This window comes from Xenopus tropicalis, chromosome 5, assembly GCF_000004195.4.
Source record: "Xenopus tropicalis strain Nigerian chromosome 5, UCB_Xtro_10.0, whole genome shotgun sequence".
Lineage (NCBI taxonomy): Eukaryota > Metazoa > Chordata > Amphibia > Anura > Pipidae > Xenopus > Xenopus tropicalis.
Genome location: NC_030681.2, coordinates 19,457,701 through 19,480,529, shown reverse-complemented (window position 1 = coordinate 19,480,529; position 22,829 = coordinate 19,457,701). Strand labels below are relative to the sequence as shown.

The 22,829-nt window shown below is 36.6% G+C and overlaps 1 protein-coding gene across 2 annotated transcripts in view; it reads left to right on the top strand.

Annotated features, from left to right (window-relative positions):
- Nucleotides 1-22,829, top strand: part of srbd1 (S1 RNA binding domain 1) — a 108,199-nt gene that overhangs the window by 54,610 nt on the left and 30,760 nt on the right. For both annotated transcript variants that reach the window (XM_004914754.4, XM_004914756.4), the window contains exon 16: nucleotides 2,382-2,464. In XM_004914754.4, the coding sequence (XP_004914811.2) occupies nucleotides 2,382-2,464 (83 nt within the window). The remainder of the gene's footprint in view (nucleotides 1-2,381; nucleotides 2,465-22,829) is intronic.

The following is a 22,829-nucleotide window of genomic DNA, read 5'->3' as shown; positions in this document are numbered from 1 at the left end:
GCTAGTTTACTGTTTTTCTTTGAAATAAATATTGAAAAACATATACACCACTGATGCCTCAATTAATGTAATTTTATTGGTATTTATTTTGATTATTAAAACTTAGCAGTAGCTGCTGCATTTCCCACCCTAGGCTTATACTCGAGTCAATAAGTTTTTCCAGTTTTCTTAGGTAAAATTAGGTACCTCGGCTTATATTCGGATCCGCTTATACTCGAGTATATACGGTAATTACCCCTTTTATAAATGTAAATTGCCATTGAGTCAATTAGCTGTACACATTATGCTCAAATTAAACTAAAACATAAAATGGCTATTTTTTATTGCTATTATTTATCAAACTGTAGCATGATGGATAGGGTCACTGTGCAGAAGTGCAGGAGTACTGGCTGATAGAACCACACACAGTGATTTGGGTCAGTGTAATATTTCTGGAAATCCATTAATGGCAAGGAGATGCCACAGCCAAATCTCCCTGTAGGTAGCCCCACAAATACTGACAGTCATACAGTTAGGTAGAAGAATGACTGGCTGAAGTGAATGAAGGATCATGATATATAGCCAAGCCTGCGGTGATTTTGGCAATCACACACGTGAAACACACACTATACTAGAGTTACTGATATCCAGAGTCGTATGGTAGGGAATACGACCAGGGAAGGGAATATAAATTGGCCAGCCATTGCTCATCTGTGAGGTCTGAGTGTAGTTCTGAATAATCATGATTGGATCAGATTGGATAAGATTAGAATGGAACATTCTGTCTGCCAACAACCTTGTGTAGGATTTCATTAGCCAATGCTAAAGGGACATGTTAGAAATTCTCTTACAGCTGTCAAGTAATCTGAGCAGTCACTGTAGATCCATGCTGTCCAACTGGAGTCACGCAGGCAGGATGTGGGCCCCCGAGGACTTGCATTGGCCCCAGACTGCCCAATGACTCCACAGAATCCTTTAAACGACCTGATTATTTTACTATAATATGTAGTCCTGCAAAATATTATATGGCTAATATGTGGGGAAACAGGGCAACACTTAATAAGATTACTCCAAAATTGCCCTTTACAGCTTAAAGAGAAATTCAGCACCTGACCACCAGAAGGCAGATTCACTTTTCATTATTGTTACTATAATACAGAATGGCCTCTAAAGAGTAAGTAGGATATTGTCATAATTGCTTAAATCTTAAGAAATGTTTTGTATGCAGGGTCTGGCAGTCTTGCCAGAGTACCAGAGGCTCCACCATTGGACCTTGGATAGTGCCCATTAACCTCTTCTTAATTTCAACATAAGCCTAAATAACTTCTCTACCACTCGGCACTCAGTCTCCATCTAAATTTTGTATGAGTGAGCTCTGGATCATAGGTTCCTTGGTGGGCCATAGGGGGACCAGGCCAACACTTTGTGTGTTGGACCATTGTAAAGGGTATTAGTAATGCACTTTTCCAGAATAAATAAACCTCACTGGGTGGACGTTTATTTAGTAATTTAGTAATCCCAGACTTCTTTAATTATACTGTGCAATACAATGTATAACCCATGAATGGTTCCTAACAGAGTATACTTCCTTATTTCATTTTAAAAATTGACGTTGGTCTAGCCATATTCTTAGTTTTCCAGGTGCCTTCAGCCATGTGACTAATGCTCTGATAAACTTCAGTCACTCTTTACTGCTCAGATGCATATCACCCCCCTCTCCCCCCCCCCCCCCCCCCCCCAGCATCTGATCAGCAGAACAATGGGCAAGTAGTAACAGCTTCCTGACACCTGTATTGCTAAAAATGCTCCCATGCCGCACTTAGTGGTAGGTATGATAACGCCACTCAACCGTGAAAATCCAAGTCCAGCTCAGCCAGGTCATGACTTTTCCAGTTACACTGAGAAGAAGAAACAATGGGTTACCTGAAAGCAGTTTTAATGTGTAGCGCTGGCTCCTTCTAAAAGCTCAGTGCACCAAAATGACGCCAATACTCCAATATTACGGCTAAAAAAAATAATTTTTTTTGGTACAAGAATAACAATTTAAATGGCAGAATGAATTATCGGTATTGTACACAGTGCAAGTTAATAATAAAAACTATGCCATAAAAATCATGACAGAATCCCTAACGGTAATTACTGTACATAAATGTGAGTTGCAAAGCTTAACATTTATCAACCTTTTGAGCGCAAATGGTGAGCAAGCTACAAAATAACCAGCTGTCCGTAGTGCCTGTAGCTGCCCTGTCAGTTTGTGCATTGTTTATACATAAATCTGCTATTATTAGGCACCCAATTGCAACTTTGGTGCATGTGTATACATTGGTAATTCTTTTTAAACCTTCAATTATACAGAACTGCTTTTCACATAAAACCATTTGTTTTCCAATTCTGTGTTCCAGTTTCCATAGCAAGACGTGTACAGGATCCATTAGCTGAGCTTGTGAAAATTGAGCCCAAACACATTGGCGTTGGAATGTACCAGGTAAGCGAATGCAGAATATATATCTAAGTAATCCATCAAAGCTGAGAGGCACCAAAACACGACTTTGGAATTAAGTGTCAGGCAGTTCCATGTGAACATTTTGTCAATGACTCTTTATTTTGTGATCTGACCAAATGCATTCTGCTGGATATTTATTTCTGTTTCATTTAGTTAAACTCCTGGCTTTGGTTTTTTGTGACTCAGGTTTGAAAATGGCTGGTCAGATTTATAGTCCATTAAAACATCGGGCCAGTAACATGATCTTTAGAGCCTTCTCTATTTTCACATGATTGGAGACCTGGGGTTTTAGCTCTTTGTATAAAGCAGTACATGATATCGATCCCTTCCACTCAAGATCTAGACGTGTGCCATCATTTAGCTGCTTTGTTCTGATTATTTCTCTACACCTAGCCTTCTGAGCCAAGTTACTGGCTTCCCAAAAAATGCCTAATTTTTACCCTTTATGAATGTTCATTAAAAGAAAGTATATGTAATAGATACATGTTTCTAGGTAACTCATTTTATTAATATTTATAGTAGAAACTGACAAGTATTGATGGTATTTGTGGTTAAGTAACAATAAACAACAAAATATACAGTATCTAGTAGAATTAAGTCTAAAACAACTGGACTTTTCTGAGTTTTTCTTGAAAACGTTTCACCACTCATCCGAGTGGCTTCTTCAGTTCAAATGACTGGTAGGGAATTCCCCGGTATTTAAACTCTTGATGGTAGTAGAGTCACAGACATCCAATCACAATGGTTCCATTGAACTTGTTCAGTTAGGTGTTAGCTGAAACTGACAGGTGTAAGAAGGTATGAAGAAGCCACTCGGATGAGTGGTGAACCGTTTTCAAGAAAAACTCAGAAAAGTCCAGTTGTTTTAGACTTAATTCTACTAGATACTGTATATCATGACCTGGATGAATGAGAATCTTCATAGACAAACAACAAAATAAATCAGTGGAGGTGGAAATTTTTGGATTTGGATAATAGTCTTTTTTTTTTAATCAAAATGTGTCCAACCTACTCAAATGGCTTAAATGTATGGAAAGGGCAATTTGCAAAAATGACTGCAATTAAAAGGGTTAATGACTGGGAGGTGCCAATTTGTTAGTCCCACATCTGATTATTCTAATCACTAGCCTTGAACCGCCGTCATCCCTTGTGGCTGCCCAGGGCAATATGCAGTATAGTAACTGTTTGGATTTTACTCTCCAAGTTATAGTTTTATGCCAGTGTGAATGGGTAGTGCCCTGGGCAGCTGCAAGGGATCCATGGGACAAGAGACAAGATGGGGCCCAAGGCCAGTGTGTCTGAGGTTGTCGATTGGCAGTTGACTCTTCCCTGTCCTTTTCATTTCTATGATCAAACATAATTATGATTAACCCATTGAGATTTTCTTATAAGAGTTGGGAATTTTTAAGAATGGTATGCCATCTTAATTTCAGATAAATGCTATAATGTATGATAAATAAACATGATTTTTAATAAATGTTTCAATGTGTGGAAAATCAACATTGTTAATCCTAATTAGCCTATGTTAAATCCAATATAGTTTGGATTTGGTTCGACAAGGACCGTGTATTCGTCCAAATCCGAATCCTGGGTGAATACCGAACCGAATCCTGGATTTGGTGCATCCCTAGTATCTTGTATTGCACTATGACTTTAGTTGACCATACTTGGAGAGATTCCCTTGTTTGGTGAGATGCCAAATAAGTTGATCTACCATGAGGTGGGTGATATCATATTGATCCAATCAGATCTTGTTGATGGGATGCAAGATGTTGGGGTGAGGAGCTGATGTACTCCTCGCCTCAGAGGTATTTTTAAACCTGCCTGATTTTCTGCCAGATTTTTGTTAGGCAGGCCTGTTTGAGGGCCCCATACTTGGTCCAATAAGCTTCCAACTCAGACTGTCGGCAGCTTTTATTGGGCTGTGTATGGCCACCTTAAGGCATAGGGTGTTGAACTGGTGACATCCTAGCTCCCGTTTTATGTGCTTCTGCCACTGCTGTTAGAGTGCTAATAAATAGATGTCATTCTCTCATCTGCTCTATCTATGGTCAGTCCTTTCACTGAAGCATCAAATTGACCAATGGCTGAATCACTTTTGCAAGTTCTCTATAAACAAATACTGTTCTTCTGTATCTGTGGCTCTTGCTTTAGCTAAGACCGGTGGTATTTAAAACTCAATTACATATAACAACGCAGAAGAAGAATTTTCTGTTCAAAATGTAAACTCTGGCCTCATACTTTCCCATCTATTGAAGGCTAAATAAATAATGAGTGCTACTAGTAAGCAGTGTTTATTTTCCATTAGGGTTCAGTGTTTCACTGCCACATTATGACTTGAGGAATGAATAACTGGAAATTCTGTGGGTGTTACAGCCAATTCTTTCCAGCAACACAGTCAATTTCCTTGGTTTATGAGCACTCCAAAGCAGTGCATTTACACCGGAGCCTTTTTTTTTTTTTAATATCTGCTGCCATACTGATCATGGACATGCTTTTCATTTATACCTGCCTCTCTTTCCACCAACTGATGGTACTGCTTTACCATGTCCCTAAAGGAAGCATGTTTCTAGTTATAAAGTTGCTTACGTTGGCAGCAAAGTGTAGCCTAATGTTTAATGGTTACTTTACACATACTACTACTCCCACCAGCTCTTAGCATCCATTCCAATAGCTCGAGTGCCTCTGGTTGACTGAGTGCTAGAATGGAGGTGGAGATCTGAAGTGGGGGCCTAGATAACATGCTCATATATATATCTAACCCAGAATGAATTCATTTCTCAGTCATTTGGTTCCAATGCTTTTCACACGTCAAAAATAAGAATTATAGTGCAACAAAATAAAAGGCAAGAGCAGAGAGCATATAAAAAGAAATAACACTTAAGAAAAAAAAAAGTCATCATAAATAAAATCCAGAGCCCAACTGTCCATTTAATTTACTGCAGCGTGTGTAGTTTTGTGCAGCGGATCCTATTTCATTAGATTGTAGACATATGATATTGTGGTGATGTTCCATAATGCTAATTGATTTATGGCTGGACACTTTTATGTAATCCAGCCCAGTTGTTAACATATTTATTATATATCTACCAGTCATTCGCTGTACTAAATGGGCATCCTTGTACAGACGGATTGTTAATTCTGTTAACTTAATATTTAACCTTTCAGAACTCTGCTCTGTTGATAAATGTTCCCTTTTTAAAAAATGTGAAGAGAAATGTTCAGCAGGAAAAGGGTGTGATGGTAAATGGCAGTGTGGTTAGCTAAAAGCATTTGAGGCTCTAGGCTAATGAATATGCAAGGATATAAGTATTAAATATATCCACACTTATTTAAAAAAAAATCAACTGCAGGTAAAAAGTTGTAGCAGTTTCCACTTTCCCTTTAATACTCTTAATGGTTTCTTCTACTTAGAGAGCCGAGAGCGGTAATAAATTCACACCTGTTCCATAGAGCTCACTGAGACCACTCAGAATTATTTTAAAGGATTGTGCTTTTCCTATAGAGAGTAAGGGTAAAAGGGGGGAAAAAGGGTTTGCATTAACCAGCCACTTACAAGAGAATAGTTTGCGGTTGCAAATAAGCAGGTAAAGCCCACATTTCCTTTCCCCTTCAAATCTTATCCTATTGCTTTTAGACATAGCAGCCAGATAATGTAGAACAGGGATCCCCAACCTTTCTTACTCGGGAGCCACAGTCAAATGTAAAAAGACTTGGAGAGCAACACAAGCACCATAAAAGTTCTTGGAGGTGCCAAATAAGGGCTGTGATTGGCTATTAGGCAGCCTCTATGCACCCTATCAGCTTACAGGGGGCTTTATTTGGTAGGAAATCTTGTTTTTATTCAACCAAAACTTGCCCCCAAGTCAGGAATTCAAAAATAACTCCCTGGTTTGGGGGCACTGAGAGCAACATCCAAGGGGTTGGTGAGCAACATGTTCCTCACGAACCACTGGTTGGGGATCACCGATGTAGAATTTATCTGGACTCTCAAAGTAGCTTGACCCATGTAGACTTGGAGTGGATTGTGAAATATCAGCCTGTACGTATGCACCGAAAGGAAAAGGTTCTTTTGATTGTGTTTCACGGGCCACCATTTATTGACTCTTCTTGATTTGAAGAAGGCTGGGAAATATTAAACAATTGGCTTGTAGTTGAGTCGCACTAGCTATGGTTTGCAGCAGTATTGTATCAAACAACATTTAACTCTGGCTAGCTTGCAATATAGGAGCAACAGAAATGTCTACATGCAACGTGCACCTTCAGCTCAATGAACATGGTACCCAAAAATATATATAAGGAATTATATACCGTATGTATGAGACTAAGTTTAAAAGCTGCCATTGGCCCAGACATGTTGCTCCTATATGAAGTGGAGCTTCTTTCACTTTCACTTTTTGGTGTGTAGAAGGGTTGTTGAAACAATGAGAAGTGACATACAAATGGTTTTCATACAGTGAAATGAATTACAGAGGGATCTGTTTAAAGTGGCTGCAAGTTGCCCCAAGATGTCCTATATCTGTTATACATTTTATTAAGTGCTGCAAAGAAATTTCAGGGGCGCCCATGTATATTGTGGGCAAGCATAGTCTGTGTGACTTACAGTATGTATGTTTATCTTTATTGTTTTATAAGTGAACTAAGTGCCAGGAAGACACCATGGTTTTGACTGTTAAGATTCAGCAATGTGCGCTTACCTCTTTTAAGACTTATCATTATTGTATTTATCTGTACTTTCACTGAGCATTATTGTATTTATTTGTATTTTTGTAAGTTGAATCTTTTTCATTTGTATCTAAATGCTGTTAGTCATGCAGACTACTTTTGTCCAAGAAGCTTGACACTCTGACCATGCAATCATATTACATAAAAAGTAAAGTGGCTTACATCCCTCTAGAATGGAGAGGAGCTGCAGTTCTAGAATCCCAGGAACCTTTGAACTTTGGGATGCTGGAAGTAGATCCTGCTATATGTCCCAGAACATTTCTTTTTGCAAAAATACAGAAAAAAGATAACACTTTATGGTGTTTCTGTTCTAAAGTTAAAACATATACCGCGGTGGTCTACTGTGCATAGATCCTTTTGATTTATTGCAACTGCAACTTTAGAGCTATATGGCACTTTAGAACCCCCACTCAGCTTTTCTTAAAAAAAAAAAAAAAAAAATCATTAAACAGCAGTTCAATTTCCTATCATATTCAAGTGAAAGAAGTGCTGGGCCTTCTTATGGAGCCTTACTTAAAAAAAAAAAAAAAAGAAGTAAATGCTGGCAAATCACTGTCATTGGTTATTTCAAAACATGGTGGACTATATGACCTGTACTTAATGCAATTAGCCCAAGCATCTTAATTTATTCTGCCTTCTAGCAGAGCTTAATATTCCATGTACGTGTGACTCTCTCAATCCTCATCTCCTTTGCTCCTTCATTGAATATGCTAAGTATATGTCACACTGTACATAAAAATATTTCATTTTCCCGAATGTTTCCATTAGGACAACCTAGTTAGCAATCTCTTGGCCTCAATCAAGGTTTTTCAGCAAATATTGTTTTAGAAACTAAATTCATGTTTTATGAGATAATGATTAATATATCTGTGACCTTCCTTTGCTTCAGCTACATAACGCTACAATTTCTTCTGTCAGTCATTGTGTAAGATTTCATCTTTGACCTGTTTTCCATTACATACTATGATTTATATGAAATCAATTTAATCGCTACTCCGAGCAGAAATTAACAGTCCCCTAATCCAGGCTTACTTTGTTTGCTTTCACAACTGTAAGTCATAAGTAATTAATTTTCCTTTGGAAAATTAGCCCAGTTACCATTCTCAGTAGCATCATATGTTGACACAGGGTTATAGATAGTTTAATATTTTTCTTCTGCATGTTGGCCTCAACTTTGTAAGACCTTAAATCAAAACAAATATACATTCGCTCAACTGCAAATAATTCAGGCTTATTTCAAATGAATGTTGTCTTTATTTTTGTCATTCAAATATGATTTTCGGAATGAAGTGAGAACCTTAGTGAAAACTGAACTTCCCACCTACAGGGAAATTTAGATTTTTTTTTTTTGTGATAGAAAAGGGCTATAGAAATCTGTCAGTTCAGGCTTCAAATGCAAGCCATTTTTGTGTTTGTTATCCTAAAAGTGAAAGCTGTAGGAATTGTCTGTTTTTGTGGTTTAGTTGCAAATTTTATGCATCATGTCACATGGACATCCTGCCGTCGTGAAATTCTTTCATATTCTTCAAAACAAATCAACACTGTGTATTACTGTGTGGTCTGAAGTGTGGGACCTAAAACTCTAGTCAGCTATGTTCCGTGTTAATTTGTAAGTATAATCTCTATTATTCATGGGAGAGAAAATATTATTATGGTAATGGGAGAAAATATTATGGTACCGTTATTATTATGGTAGAAGACTGCACTCACATGATGATAGCAATGACAAAATTATATTATTTGTATTATTATACTTGCAGAAGATATAATGTAAAATATATGGAAATTTTACAGGTAACCTTAAAAAATCAGTTCAACTAAACCTGCATAGAAAATATAGGTGCAGGCATCAGAGCCCTTATCCGGAAATCTGTTATCCAGAAAGTTCCAAAATACGGAAATAATTCACATTTTTAAAAATGGTTTCCTTTTTCTCTGTAATAATAAAACAGTACCTTGTACTTGATCCCAACTAAGATATAATTACCCCTTATTGGGGGCAGAACAGCCCTATTGGGTTTATTTAATGGTTAAATGATTCCCTTTTCTCTGTAATAATAAAACAGTACCTGTACTTGATCCCAACTAAGATATAATTACCCCTTATTGGGGGCAGAACAGCCCTATTGGGTTTATTTAATGGTTAAATGATTCCCTTTTCTCTGTACTAATAAAACAGTACCTGTACTTGATCCCAACTAAGATATAATTACCCCTTATTGGGGGCAGAACAGCCCTATTGAGTTTATTTAATGGTTAAATGATTCCCTTTTCTCTGTAATAATAAAACAGTACCTGTACTTGATCCCAACTAAGATATAATTACCCCTTATTGGGGCAGAACAGCCCTATTGGGTTTATTTAATGGTTAAATGATTCCCTTTTCTCTGTAATAATAAAACAGTACCTGTACTTGATCCCAACGAAGATATTATTACCCCTTATTGGAGGCAAAACAATCCTATTGGGTTTAATAACTGTTTAAATTTTTTTTTTAGTAGACTTAAGGTAGGAGATCCGAATTACGGAAAGACCCCTTATCCGGAAAACCTCAGGTCCTGAGCATTCTGAATAATGGGTCCCATACCTGTACAACAAGAGGTGCCTTGAGTGTACATAAAGAAAGTATCTTTTTACTTATTTATACATTTTTGCCAGTCATCACAATGCATCTTGGTATTTTTTCTCAATCTCTCAGTATATATAGATATATACATTAACAATATTATATATAAACACAGTTAGAAAAATCAATAGTCTTTCATTGTATCAATATACACAGCATTGACCTAAAGCTACATGTCTAGACATGCCAATATGAATTGTGTTGGTGGGTCAGACAAGTGTAATTATGTACAATACTGCTGAAGTAGGTCCATGGCATAGTATATTTTTTCGTAGGAAATAATTGGTTACAGAATTCTTTTGCCATACGCATTTGCTGCAACCTCTATTGCGCTGGTTGCCAAATTTTTCCTCATGATCCCAAAAAGTATATTTTTGGTAACACCAGTGTAAAGCTGTCCATACACGCACAATATTATCGTACGATATTCAGTGCATGTATGGCGGATCGATGAGACGATGTTGCTAAAATTTCGTCAATTGGGTGGGACAAAAGATTTTGGTTGGTCGCAGTTGAAGGCAGCCGAGCAAAATCTGCATTTAGGGCTGAATCGTCAGGCGAAGGTAGAATGCCTATTGTTTCTACCTCCATATCTGATCATATTTGCAACCAATGGTCACAGGAATGATTGTGACTGGTCCGAGTATGGCCACCTTAAAGGTGGTTCTGACCTGAGATGCCGTTACAGTATCAAAAAAAACATGACAGAAATAGTGGCATAGAGGGTAGGTTTTGAAACCATTTTTCTTCTGAAATGGTTCTCTAGAAAGCTTAAGTCACAAACCAATATAGCATTTCGTCTCTCAGCTTAGAGATTTACTCAGATATTCCTCAGAGGAAGGCACATTGTAGGAGGTAGAGTAGTAATATACATAGTTGGTAATGTACAGAAAGGGATTTAAATTACTTCAAATTTACATTAAAGATCCTATGAAGAATAACTGAAGGACTGGCTCACTGGAGTCAATATGATTTGGTTGTTTGCCCCCAGTCTAATTATTTTTACAAAGTTCAGCAAACATTGTTATACTGATCTTCCAAAAGAGAAGGAAATATTGTAAAGACTTATTTAAAAACAATTAAAATACAGTCTTCAAATAAAATCTATTTTTTGCTGCTAAAATAAGCAATGTGTAATCATAAAATGGTATATAGTGCAAACAAGAACTCGCAATTCATGATCTGGTGGAAAGGTTAGACTAGCTGTTGATATTTTAACATATCTCATAATCCTGGCTAGAGGGGCTTCATTGACAACTGCCATTGGCAATACCTTGTAATGCAACTCTGTTTGCTCTTTAGTATATCAGATGTCAGTGGGCTTTCACATTTTGATGGTTGTAGACATAGTATTTGGGACACACATCCATCAAGTTCAACCCTTGGATCCAGAGGAAGGAGAAAATGGGAAAAACATTGTTCTACAGTTATTACCAGTAACCTAAAAGGCATCCAACTTTTAATTATTATATTTGCCAGTACAGCTGCTTCTTGGAATGAATTGCGGAACTTCCCAGTTGTCATTGTAGAAACCCTTTGCATGCCTTAAATGAAAACTTCTTTGTTCTGATCTCAAGGGATTGCCTCCTGGTCTCCAGTGAGATTGAAGGCACCAGAACTTAAATATACCATTGTATGATCTCTTATCTCTGTATTTTTTATATTATATATATTATATTCCCCTTAATTCAGCGAATATTCACATTTTCATTAAACAATGACACCCAGTGAAAAAAATCACTTGATAAAGTCATCCAAACATAGAGGCAAGTCGAAAACTACTCCAACAAACTGGAGAAAATCATTAGATCTTATAAATATAATGGTGGCAACTACTAAGTGGCATCTAGATTCACAACTTTAACGTCAGCGTACTGTTACACAAGTTCAAATGCCCCAAACTGATTGCTCTATGGATCTCTAGTTCAGCACATTTTATATGTAATCCATGTCTAAAATAAAATAATTTATATAAGCATTATACATAGCAGTAGGACTCGCAGATACGCAGTGGCCCCAGATACTGATACCCAGCCCTGTAGCTCAACCAAACTTCTGCCAAAAGAGGAGGAGTTCCATGTAACCAGTGGAGAAACACATCCACTACAGATAAAACTGGGACCTTGTATAACTTTGTATTAAGTGATCTGTTTCAGTGGTGGTTACATGGAACTCAGCCTCTTGTCATAGAATATACCCATGGGGTGGACAAAGTAAATGAGGTAATTGAATAGCCTCAAATAACTCTGCTCCAAATAGTGGTCTATAATACACAAGATCCATGCTTAGGGATAGTGCTGAATTTATTAAAACATATTAAAGAAATAGAAAATGTACCCACCCACAAGCCTTACATGGCTGTATAAAACTACTTGGTCTGTGGCTTTGTGTCATTATGAGGTCTCAGATCTTCTTCCTGTCTAATATCCTTACATTTTTCAGTAGGGCAAAATTATTCCCCATACAAACCAACAATTGACTAAAAATTACCAATATTAGGAACTCACAACTTAAGCTTTTTGAAGATAATACACAATTTCAAGCAACTTTGCTATATACATCAATTAAATACAATCAGCCTTTTAATGTAATAATATGGTTTGGAACGGTTCCCTAAGCCCCGCCCCCTGTTCCCCTGCTGATCTGGCTGGCTACTTTGAGACTCAAATAAGATGCAACAGTAGTCGCCTGTCCTCAGCCTGCCTTCAGCCTACATCCTCCCAATCCCACAATTCCCTGCACATGTGATGCCAATAAGGAAAGGAACATCATAGTGCAATGCATTGTGGGTTATGTAGTTCCTGCATGCTGTCTGTAAGCTGTGGGGAAGTTGTTACAATGTGCAACATCAATGTTTTAGTCCCTCCTCCCCTGCCAGGATTTCAAATAATGCAGAAAGAGAAGAAACTGTTTTGCAGCTGGATTTCAGCATATAATAATGGTATTTATTCATACTTTTTTGAAGAAACAGATTAGAGTGATAGGGATATTAGGGGTTTCTTTGTTGTGTGGGGCTCTTTAACAAATTTTGGTTCAGAAACTGCAGTTCACCTTTAAATAAGTGTTTCCAACCATGTTTACAGCATTCTCTCTGCCATTATTTCTTGTTGAATCCAATGTAGTCTTCTGTAAGCTGGCCTCCTGTATATGTTTTTTAAGGCTTGGATCCTAGCTTGATGCTGGCCAAAAATTGGTTAGGCATTAGGCTTACTGGGCAGGGGGATACCAAACACATTGCCCCTTCCCACTTCCCGTGATAACACATATATTTGTATTTAAAAACCCCAACTCAAATTACTATAAGAAGCATAGATTTAAAAATAGCCAGTTTTTGGCAAACACATCTATCTAGCATCAGTGTTAAAGTATTACAAACCAAGATCAAAAAATATCTATATATATTATATTATATTATCTGTACACATGAATGTTCTCTATGTAGTTTAATAAAAAAAAAATAGTCCTCTTAAACTTTGTGATGCAATGTGAGCTTCTTTTCCTATAATTATATGTATACACACTGAATAAAACACAAAAACAAATATAAAGTTACTTGTATAAAGAATACAACACTGTGGTGTTATTATTGGGTGTTGGAAAAAAAACAAAAACAGCAGGCCAATGGAGGATACGCATTGTTTATTGTAGAGGTAATTTATTTGGCTTTAAATACACACAGATTTACATTGTGCTAAGATATAAAGAAAGCTTTAAAACATTTCCCCTCTCCCTGTCACAGTATCATATATTAAGTGCTCTGCACTTGTCCTTAAAATTAATCAAGTGTTTGTCAGTTTCTATATATGGAATGCATTACTTCTTTTCAACACATGCAGTTGTCACGTTAACACAGCCCAGGCTGTTTCTTGGGCTCCCTCAGTGCCAGATGTCATAGCGGAGTGAGGCAGATCTCTAGCACCGAAACAATGAAGGAACCACAAAAAAAAACTTGATAAAACTATTTTTTTAAGCATTAGATGCAATATGGCTCTCATATGTAACTGTGTTTTACAATTTACACTTTTTTTTTACAGGTTTGTACTTTTATGTGCAAATAAAAATACCAAATACTCCAAGGTAGAATGTGCCATTTATGACCGTAGCCTTAATCTAATTCATAACAGTATCTTTTCATTCTTTTGATCATATAACCTGGTATTCAGACCGAAACCATGGGCTTCCCTTATGCAGTTCAGTATTTCTCAAATGGCCTCGTCTTCTCTAATATTGTAGAAGGTTTTAGAAGGACAAACATGCAAGAATTTTTGACATGCCCCCTAAATGTTGTCCTTCCATAAATAATGCAGTGGGAACCATTATCTTTGGGGTTTGGGGCATGTACTTTAGGGTGCACGTGAGAAAAGATAAGCGATAAAGGGTCATACCCCCTATGCATTGGGAACAGGCTGTAGCATGTGACCTTGTGTTATACTAAGCAATAAGAAACTTGTTCATTACTAAAGGGTTCAGAAAAATATTGGGGAATTAAAGAATAAGTAAACCTTATTTCCTTATTCTAAACTGCATTCAGTCTGACCTGGCTCCTGAGTTAGAAGTTGAAATATCCTGCTCGATTCCTTTGCTTCCTTGTGCAGAGTTAAGCCCCACCCCCACTTCCTGTTCAGTTCCCTCATCAAAAAAACAAAACAAAAAAAAAAAAAACAAACCTGCTCATGCACAGACTGGCTCCTGCTGCCTCCAGGCATGCACACAAGGCTCTCCACTTCGACTACAGTAGTCGAAGTGATGAGGGAACTGAACAGGAAGTGGGGGCGGGGTTTCACAAGGAAGCAAAGTAAACCAGCAGGAGATTTCAACTTCTAACTCCGGAGCCATGACCTGGCTCCGGAGTTAGAAGTTGAAATCTCCTGCTGGTTTACTTTGCTTCCTTGTGAAACCCCGCCCCCACTTCCTGTTCAGTCTGACCGACTGAGCGCAGGGAAAAAGGTAGGTAATTCTGGAGGCTGTTTAGAGTAATTTTACTGATAGAAAAAAAAGGTTTACTTATTCTTTAAGGGCATTAAGCTGGCTATGCATTGTAAAATCTGTAAAATCATTTCCCAATATCCCCACCTAAGGTCAAGCTAATCTGATTTTTTTGACCCTTGGGCCAAAGCAATGGGGATACACAGCTGCACTCAATCTGACCAGGAAAATCAAACCTTTATGATTGATTTTTTGCTGATTTTTAGCCAGATATTAGTTAGTTAGGCCCATCGGAGAGCTCCATACACAGGAAGATAAGCTGCTGAATTGGTCTGAAGGGCCTGAAGTTCTGAATCTGCCTATGTATGGCCACCTTAAGGTAGTTGTATGCCCTCTCGGAACATGGCATGGTAGCAGATTCCCTTTATTGTGTTTAAAAATAGCTTGGATTTCTTCTTAGTCAGACAAAATATCCAACTATTTATAGAATAAAATATTGTTTTATAATCCAAGTCAGCCGAAGTTATGGTTTCCTTTGGTAATTTTTAAAACTCCATGTTTAATTAGGCATTTTTCTATTTAAAAAAAAAGAAAAAACGTACTTAAATTTGTAGCGATTGAAAGTTATTATATGACAATGTCCAATAATGCAAATCCAGGCCTGATAGAAGACAGCACATAATTTGCTCTTGACACTTGCATTATGCTGCAGATTTTTCTTTCTGAATGCCGTTGCTGATATAAATACACTGACAGAGCCAAGAGAACACCAGTTTCCCCATCACAAGGGCTAGATTTTTAAGGGGAATCTAATTCAAACCAGATGTTCTGCGGAGACCCAGAGTTTTTCTCTGCCAAGCATCTCATCAGAGGTCAGAGTTCTGGGCTCTGGGCCCTGGTAGAATTCTTTCACAAATTGCTATTCGGTGAGGTTTTTAATCCTAATGGAAAGAATAATGTGCTTGTAAAATCTGCAGTTATTAAAAACAGTATATGTATTGTGGACATCAAATCACTACATATTTCATTTCATTAAACAAGGGATGCAGATGAACAGATTGAGGTTCTTTCACAAAGTGTGATATTGCAAGTTTGGGCATCATCACTTAGAAACTACTTTTGGGGTCAGCATAAAGGCACAGTAGATTCTTCATTCCTCCTTGTGTTTGAATGTATCTATTTTATCAACTAAAGTCTGAAACCCTACTAAGGACCAACTTAATGGTGTGTGTATTAAGTTGAACTGATGATATTGATATCCGACCATGGGCAAAAGGAAGTTTTTTTGTTTTTGTAAGTTCACCACCCCAAAATAGCCTTGAAGAAGCCATCTGTCAATATACACCACATAAATCATGTTGCTTCTTGCACATTAGGCAAACCACACAGCTGCACTGGAGAATAAAGCTAAATCTTTGACTTTACAAATGGTCCCAAAGCTCTTCTTAAGGAAATAAAAAACCCTAAACATATTAAAAGTTACAGAGAGTTATATGACTATATATAAAGGCTATGTATCATAGAACTCTGACATCATTTCTGATGTTCATCATTTTTAGAAGGGGCACTCAACCATCTAAAACACAGGAGACAGAACAGACATTTACATCGCTATGGGTTGCTTATCATTGACCACAGTGAAATTTATTATTGCTAGTCCTAAAGCAATGGTGGCCCAGAGAAGTTCAGTTTTTGCCTGGTGTATTAAATAATCAACCAAACTTAAAAAAAAAAAAAAAAAATGAACTGATGCTCGAATTTGCCTATTTTTGACATTTTCAACCAACCTGGACTGTCCAATCTGCCTGTGCCCTTGTGCAGCAGATTAATACAATGTGGCCATACATATAGGGGTGTATTTATTAACATTGGAGGCAAACATCACTGTTGATGTTGTCTACAGCAATGAAATTAGAAATGGTCACCTACAAGTTCGTAAACAGGCAAAGATCTGAGTGGTTGCACATCACCATTGATGTATGTGTCCACTGTTAATATGCCACATAATGTTGGCTGATTGTCAGCATTTAACTTTTCTGCTGAATAGTAAGAATAAATCCATTAAAAATTATTGCTTTCCAGAACTCTGCCTTTGGAAAGGACCCTATCATTTCTGGAAAAGCTGAGACTTTGGCATCGATGTGACTATCTGTGCCCTACCTGTCAAACCACAACAGTTAGTGGTGAACACAGACTGAAAATTAGTGACAAGGAGTTAGGGGCGTATTTATTATGCTGTGTAAAACTAATTCGCTGAAAAAACGGAGTAAAAAGCTGTGTAAAATAAATGGAAAAGATTGCTGTCTGAACGCCGGATATTACGCCATTATTTTCCATAAGTTCCAGTGGAAGAAAAAACGCGTAAAACAATTACGCCAATTATACACCGTTTTTATGCCATTTTTACACAGCGAAGCCTGGCAATGTGTTGCGAATTTTCTCGCCGTTTTTTACACAGCATAATAAATATGCCCCTAAGTGTAAAGATGTGTCCCCTACCTTGCCTTAATGGTTGGGCCCTAGACCGGCACCTCTACTGCCTAAACTCTCTTTCTAGCTGTGACTTCTGCACAGGTGCATAAAATATTCTCGGGGAGGAAACCTGCTGGAACCACTCCTTTGTTTACTACAACCTTGTTGTATCTTTATATTTGTTAAACTAAGAGGTGGATTGACGTGTCGACCGATATCGCAAATGTCTTGAATATCGGTCGTCTTATTGATTGGACGCTGTTTAGGGATGAAGCGTCGGATAGGTGTTGAATTTCTACTGTTTCTACATCCATATCTGACAATTCAGATTTGAACGTTAGCAGAAGGCACTAGCAATTTGTCCTGCATCATCGGAAGACTGTAATTGTAACGTGTATGGCCACCTTTACTCCATTTTGGGAAAAACTGTCAATCTTGTTTTTTATAGCTTTGCTTTATTCTATACTTTATTATTATCATCACAGGAATTGGTGTTTTCACCTCACAGTTCTTTGTTGAGAAACACAGACCATGAGTGAGTTGGTGTGGTCAGTAATACTTTTTTCTGTCTTTTAATTTTCCCAAATTCTTTCAGTTATTCCCAAAATATAATTTTTTGTTACTCATTATTAAGACATTGATACATATTATTATTATTATTTTTTAAGTGTAAATTAATTTTGAATTAGTATTTGGAAATTTAAATATAAAAAAAGTGGGTTTTTTTTCCCGTATTGTATCAAAATGGCATAAGTCTAAATAAGATTTCCTCCGACACCTTAATAGCCCAAAAGGAATGTCATTTTTGCCAAATGTATTTTTATTAAACCGGATTTACAAGAATATATATAAGGAAGTAATATACCAAATTAATTGAATCGGTAAGAGACATGCTTTATTTTAACATAATGGAAACTGTTAAGAAAGTCTGTAAAACCGAAGCCACATATGTTGAAGGCAGAGATGGCGACATTGATAAACACATTTTAGTATAAGAAATGTTTAGAGGTTTTAAACGAAACTTTATTTTAACTACATCAGTATAAATAAAACAATTTATTACAGTTTCAGGCTATGAGGTTAGTTTGCAAGAAGTGCCATAGTTTCAAGTGTTTTGCTTTTTTGTGTGAGTGTTTTTATCCATTGATGATGATTATTTAGTATTTTTTTTGTTTTTATTAGTCAATAAATAAACCAGACGCCAGAATCCCATCTGGTGGTGTTTTCAGAGCAATCCACACCAATGCCAAGTTGTCTTAGTTAATACTTTAATATAGGTTAACTGTTTAAGTAAGTGATAATTGGAGTAATCTTGCTATCCAGACCTGTTAGCCGTCATAAAATGCACTTGGCTGTCCTTTAAATTACCCACATCATAGAGCGAGACCATGTGGAACCTTGATCATTCCGTCCCAAGCTTCTGCTCCAAACAAAAGGTATTGACTTTCTGATTTTATAGTTAAACAACAATGTTTTAATGTGTGGCATTAAGTCATTTTATAATTTCAGTCATCGCTGTTAAGACATAAGGTTTTTCTTTTGCCAGAATTTTCCACCCTGAACCAATACTTACACACAGTAGAAAGCGCTAATGGGAAGGCAATACAGAATTATTTATTGTTATTCGATTCCAGCTTTCATGATTATACCGCCGCCGAAGAATGTTTTAGTGGGCACATAAAATGCAATTTAGAAAATTGTGCTAATTATTTGTAATATGAACTCTCCTTACGCCTCCGTACTTTTCTACATTTTTTTTTTTTTTTTCAAGCTATATGCACAGTGTGGACGATTACTCGCTGCATACCCCAGTCTTCCAAAAATTATATGATGACATAAACTGGTGTGTATTGCCATTAAAAGCTGCCTAGTATAGATAACATTTGCCTTCCAGACAGTGCAGCATCATATGCAACATGAGTATTGCACATTATAAGCATTGCAGTTTGCAAGCACTACCTCAAGGAACCTAGTGTTGCTATTGGTTTTTGGGAATCATCATACTTTTGCCTCTTTTCTTCTTAAATGCCTGCTAGAATAAACTTTAAAATAGAGAAAAGGCACAACTTTCATATACGGTCTGAAATATTTGTCAAGGAAAAATATACCCCCAAACAATGTGGGTCATTAAAAAAATAATTTGCATTAAACAGCTCTTATGGAAAACCCTGCTTCTTCTAAATAAGCCATTTTCATAAAAATATACTTTTTTAATAGTATGTGCCATTGGGTAATCCTAAATAGTAAACTGCCATTTTTAGTACTAAGAGACACCCCCTGGGTTCGTATGATCAGCCAATTAATAAACAAAGTTCCATCTTTTACTCCCACACTACTTCCTGCATTATTTCCTGTCAGCTGATCTCTGAGAAAGCACACAGCCCAGCACAAAATGGTGGCTCAAGGCTATAGATAGAGCTCTCAATTGCATTGAGTACTCAAATACAGATGTAGCACTTGACTATTTCCTATCATGGTGAATTTTTCTTAATTTAAACTTCCTGGGCTCAAATTTTTAAATTTATCAATTTAAGAAAAATCTTAAATACATAAACCTGGCTAATATTAGGTGTAATAACCCTCAAGCTATATTTTGTCTAATATTACTACTACACATAAAAATTTAAATTTTATGTTTTGTTTTTTTACAGTCGAAAGCCTGTATTTTTGTTTAATTTTGGTAAATTTAACTCCTCTTTACCTAAAAACATTTTACAAAACAGTTTATTGAAACTCTGTTATCAACTAAAATCAAGAAGTCTTTCATGTTTGGTAGATAATTCTTTCCGATGATATTGTACATAAACTAGCTAGTATCTTATCTGCAGAACGTATCTGTTGTTTAGTTGAGATATTATGGGGGTATGAAAGAAAGCAGATAAACACTAAACACTTAGACAAACACTAAATACTTTGCAATATACAGTATATCAAATGTCGATTAGAAAAAAACCCCCACTGCTTTTTAATGAGACTTGCTACACTGAAATAGAAACTTATCTGTATCAAGGTACAAATAGCGACTACCAATCTTCATGTAAAATTAACCTAAAATGGCATTACTTAAGAAGTGGCGGTGGTATGGCCTACATCAGTGTTCCCCAACCAGTGACTGTTGCTTACCAACCCCTTGGATGTTGCTCCCAGTGGCCTCAAAGTAGGTGCTCATTTTTTAATTTCTGGCTTGGAGGCAAGTTTTGGAGGCATAAAAACCAAGTATAATGCTAAACAGAGCCTCCTGTAGGCTGCCAGTCCAATTTAAGTAGCCAATTATTGTTCTTATTGGCACCCCCAGGAACCTTTTTGCATGTTTGTTTTGCTGCCCAACAATTTTTCCATTTAAATGTGCCTCACAGGTATAAAAGGTTGGGCATCCCTGCTCTACATCATTGGGATATGCAGTAGATAAACGCAAAGGAACCTGTAATGCCAGAGAGCAGTTTATATTAAATTTTATCTTGCAGCTAGTACGTTTATATTACCAAGGATGCCATGATGCTAAACTTGCTGTGTTTTGCACTCCACTTGTATAAAGTGCTCTTAAACTCCTCATTGAAGCTTGTTAAAACCAGAAAAGAATAGTCCACCAATATGGAACAATATGGAAATAGCTGAAGGTTGATGGAATAGCTGAAATTTTTGCATTCTATTTGTATGCAAGATCATGTGCGTATGGATCTTTATACAGAGCGAGGTATAACATTCTTCAAAGACTTGATTTGTGGAGGTGCTCGGTGCAACTGTAGGTGCTTCACTCCCCAGATGCTTTCACTATTTACAAATCAAGCAGGATAATATAATGAGCCTCGCAAATTACATTTCAACCTCAAGGTTTTTCTCTACTGAATTTTTATCAAAATAACCAAAGATAAAAATTATTGATGGCGACAGTGCCGGTTGTGCTGTATCTGAAGTTTTAGCATTTTTCAGTCGGCGGTCAGCTAAGAGGAGCTTTCAAGTACCTATTTGTAATATTGTCTTTTATTTTCTCATTGATGTTTTTAAAAAATGGCCTTCTAATATTACAGGAATGAAAAAAGATCCCCTTCAAACATTTTTTTGTGTTTCCACTTTCAATAAAAAAAAAAAATCCTGTTTTTGAAACCTGCAGCTGGTTATTTCTGCAGGAGTTCCCACTTATGGCCGGATTTGATTGACATTTTGAAATGGCAGCTTTTCCTGAATAGCTGTTAACTTGTAGAATTCACTTATGGCACCAAGACAGGCTGACTTTGTTCTACTGTTGGGGGCTGTCCAATGTAAACAGGACCTTGCATCTGAATTTAATAATGCGGCAAAGTCCGCAGAGAGAAAACATTTTTTTTTTTTTTACACTTAAACTTCTGATGTGTTTTTGAAGCAGATCTTTCAGGCATCCAACATAACCAGCATTCTCTGCAGTAATCGTAAAGTCAAATTTGGGGGGTTTTTTGTCCCTTGCTGTGCCCTCTTTCTATGTATTTCTGTCATGCTTGTCATTATCAAATTGACTTTCCAGCAAAATCTGTTACAAGCGGATATGTCACGGTTTATTTGGTTTTTTTTTATTGACATTTAATATTAAATATATCATATTTATTGTACAAAGCACCCAAGGCATCATTATCATTTTTTAGAATATTTTTGTAGTTTCTGATCTAAATTTAGAAATTCTTTTTGCTCATGTAAGAATGATGGAGGCAGGAAATGATTTTGTTAAGTGTTTAACAAAGCAGAACATTTTAGCTGCATATTAATGTTATTTCACAGTTTGTTTGTATTCCTTGCTGTCTGAATCTTGAGAACATCAGGTCTCTACACACATTTACTTATGTAAATAATGAATTTGGGATTCTTAGCAGCAGGACCAAAGTGCCTGTATAAGTCATGACCTACTTTAAACTGCATAAAACATAGAAATTCACAAACAATTTCATCTTAAAACTAGATACAAAATACCCATTTAACTTGTATAAGCAGCCATTAGATACATTTCCTATTAAATATGGAATAAATAAGCAAGTTACAAAAAAAGGGAGAGATATAGCACCCTTTATCCAGAATGCTCGGGACCAAGGGTATTCCAGATAAGGGGTCTTTCTGTAATTTCTTTATACCTTAAGTCTACTAAAAAAAATAAAAATAAAACATTAATTAAACCCAATAGGATTGTTTTGCCCCCAATAAGGATCAATTATATCTTAGTTGGGATCTAGTACAGGTACTGTTTTATTATTACAGAGAAAAGGGAATCATTTAAAAATGAAATAAACCCAATGGGGCTATTCTGCCCCCAATAAGGGGTAATTATATCTTAGTTGGGATCAAGTACAGGTACTGTTTTATTATTACAGAGAAAAGGCAATCATTTAACCATGAAATAAACCCAATAGGGCTATTCTGCCCCCAATAAGGGGTAATTATATCTTAGTTGGGATCAAGTACAGGTACTGTTTTATTATTACAGAGAAAAGGGAATCATTTAACCATTAAATAAACCCAATAGGGCTATTCTGCCCCCAATAAAGGGGTAATTATATCTTAGTTGGGATCAAGTACAGGTACTGTTTTATTATTACAGAGAAAAGGGAATAATTTAACCATTAAATAAACCCAATA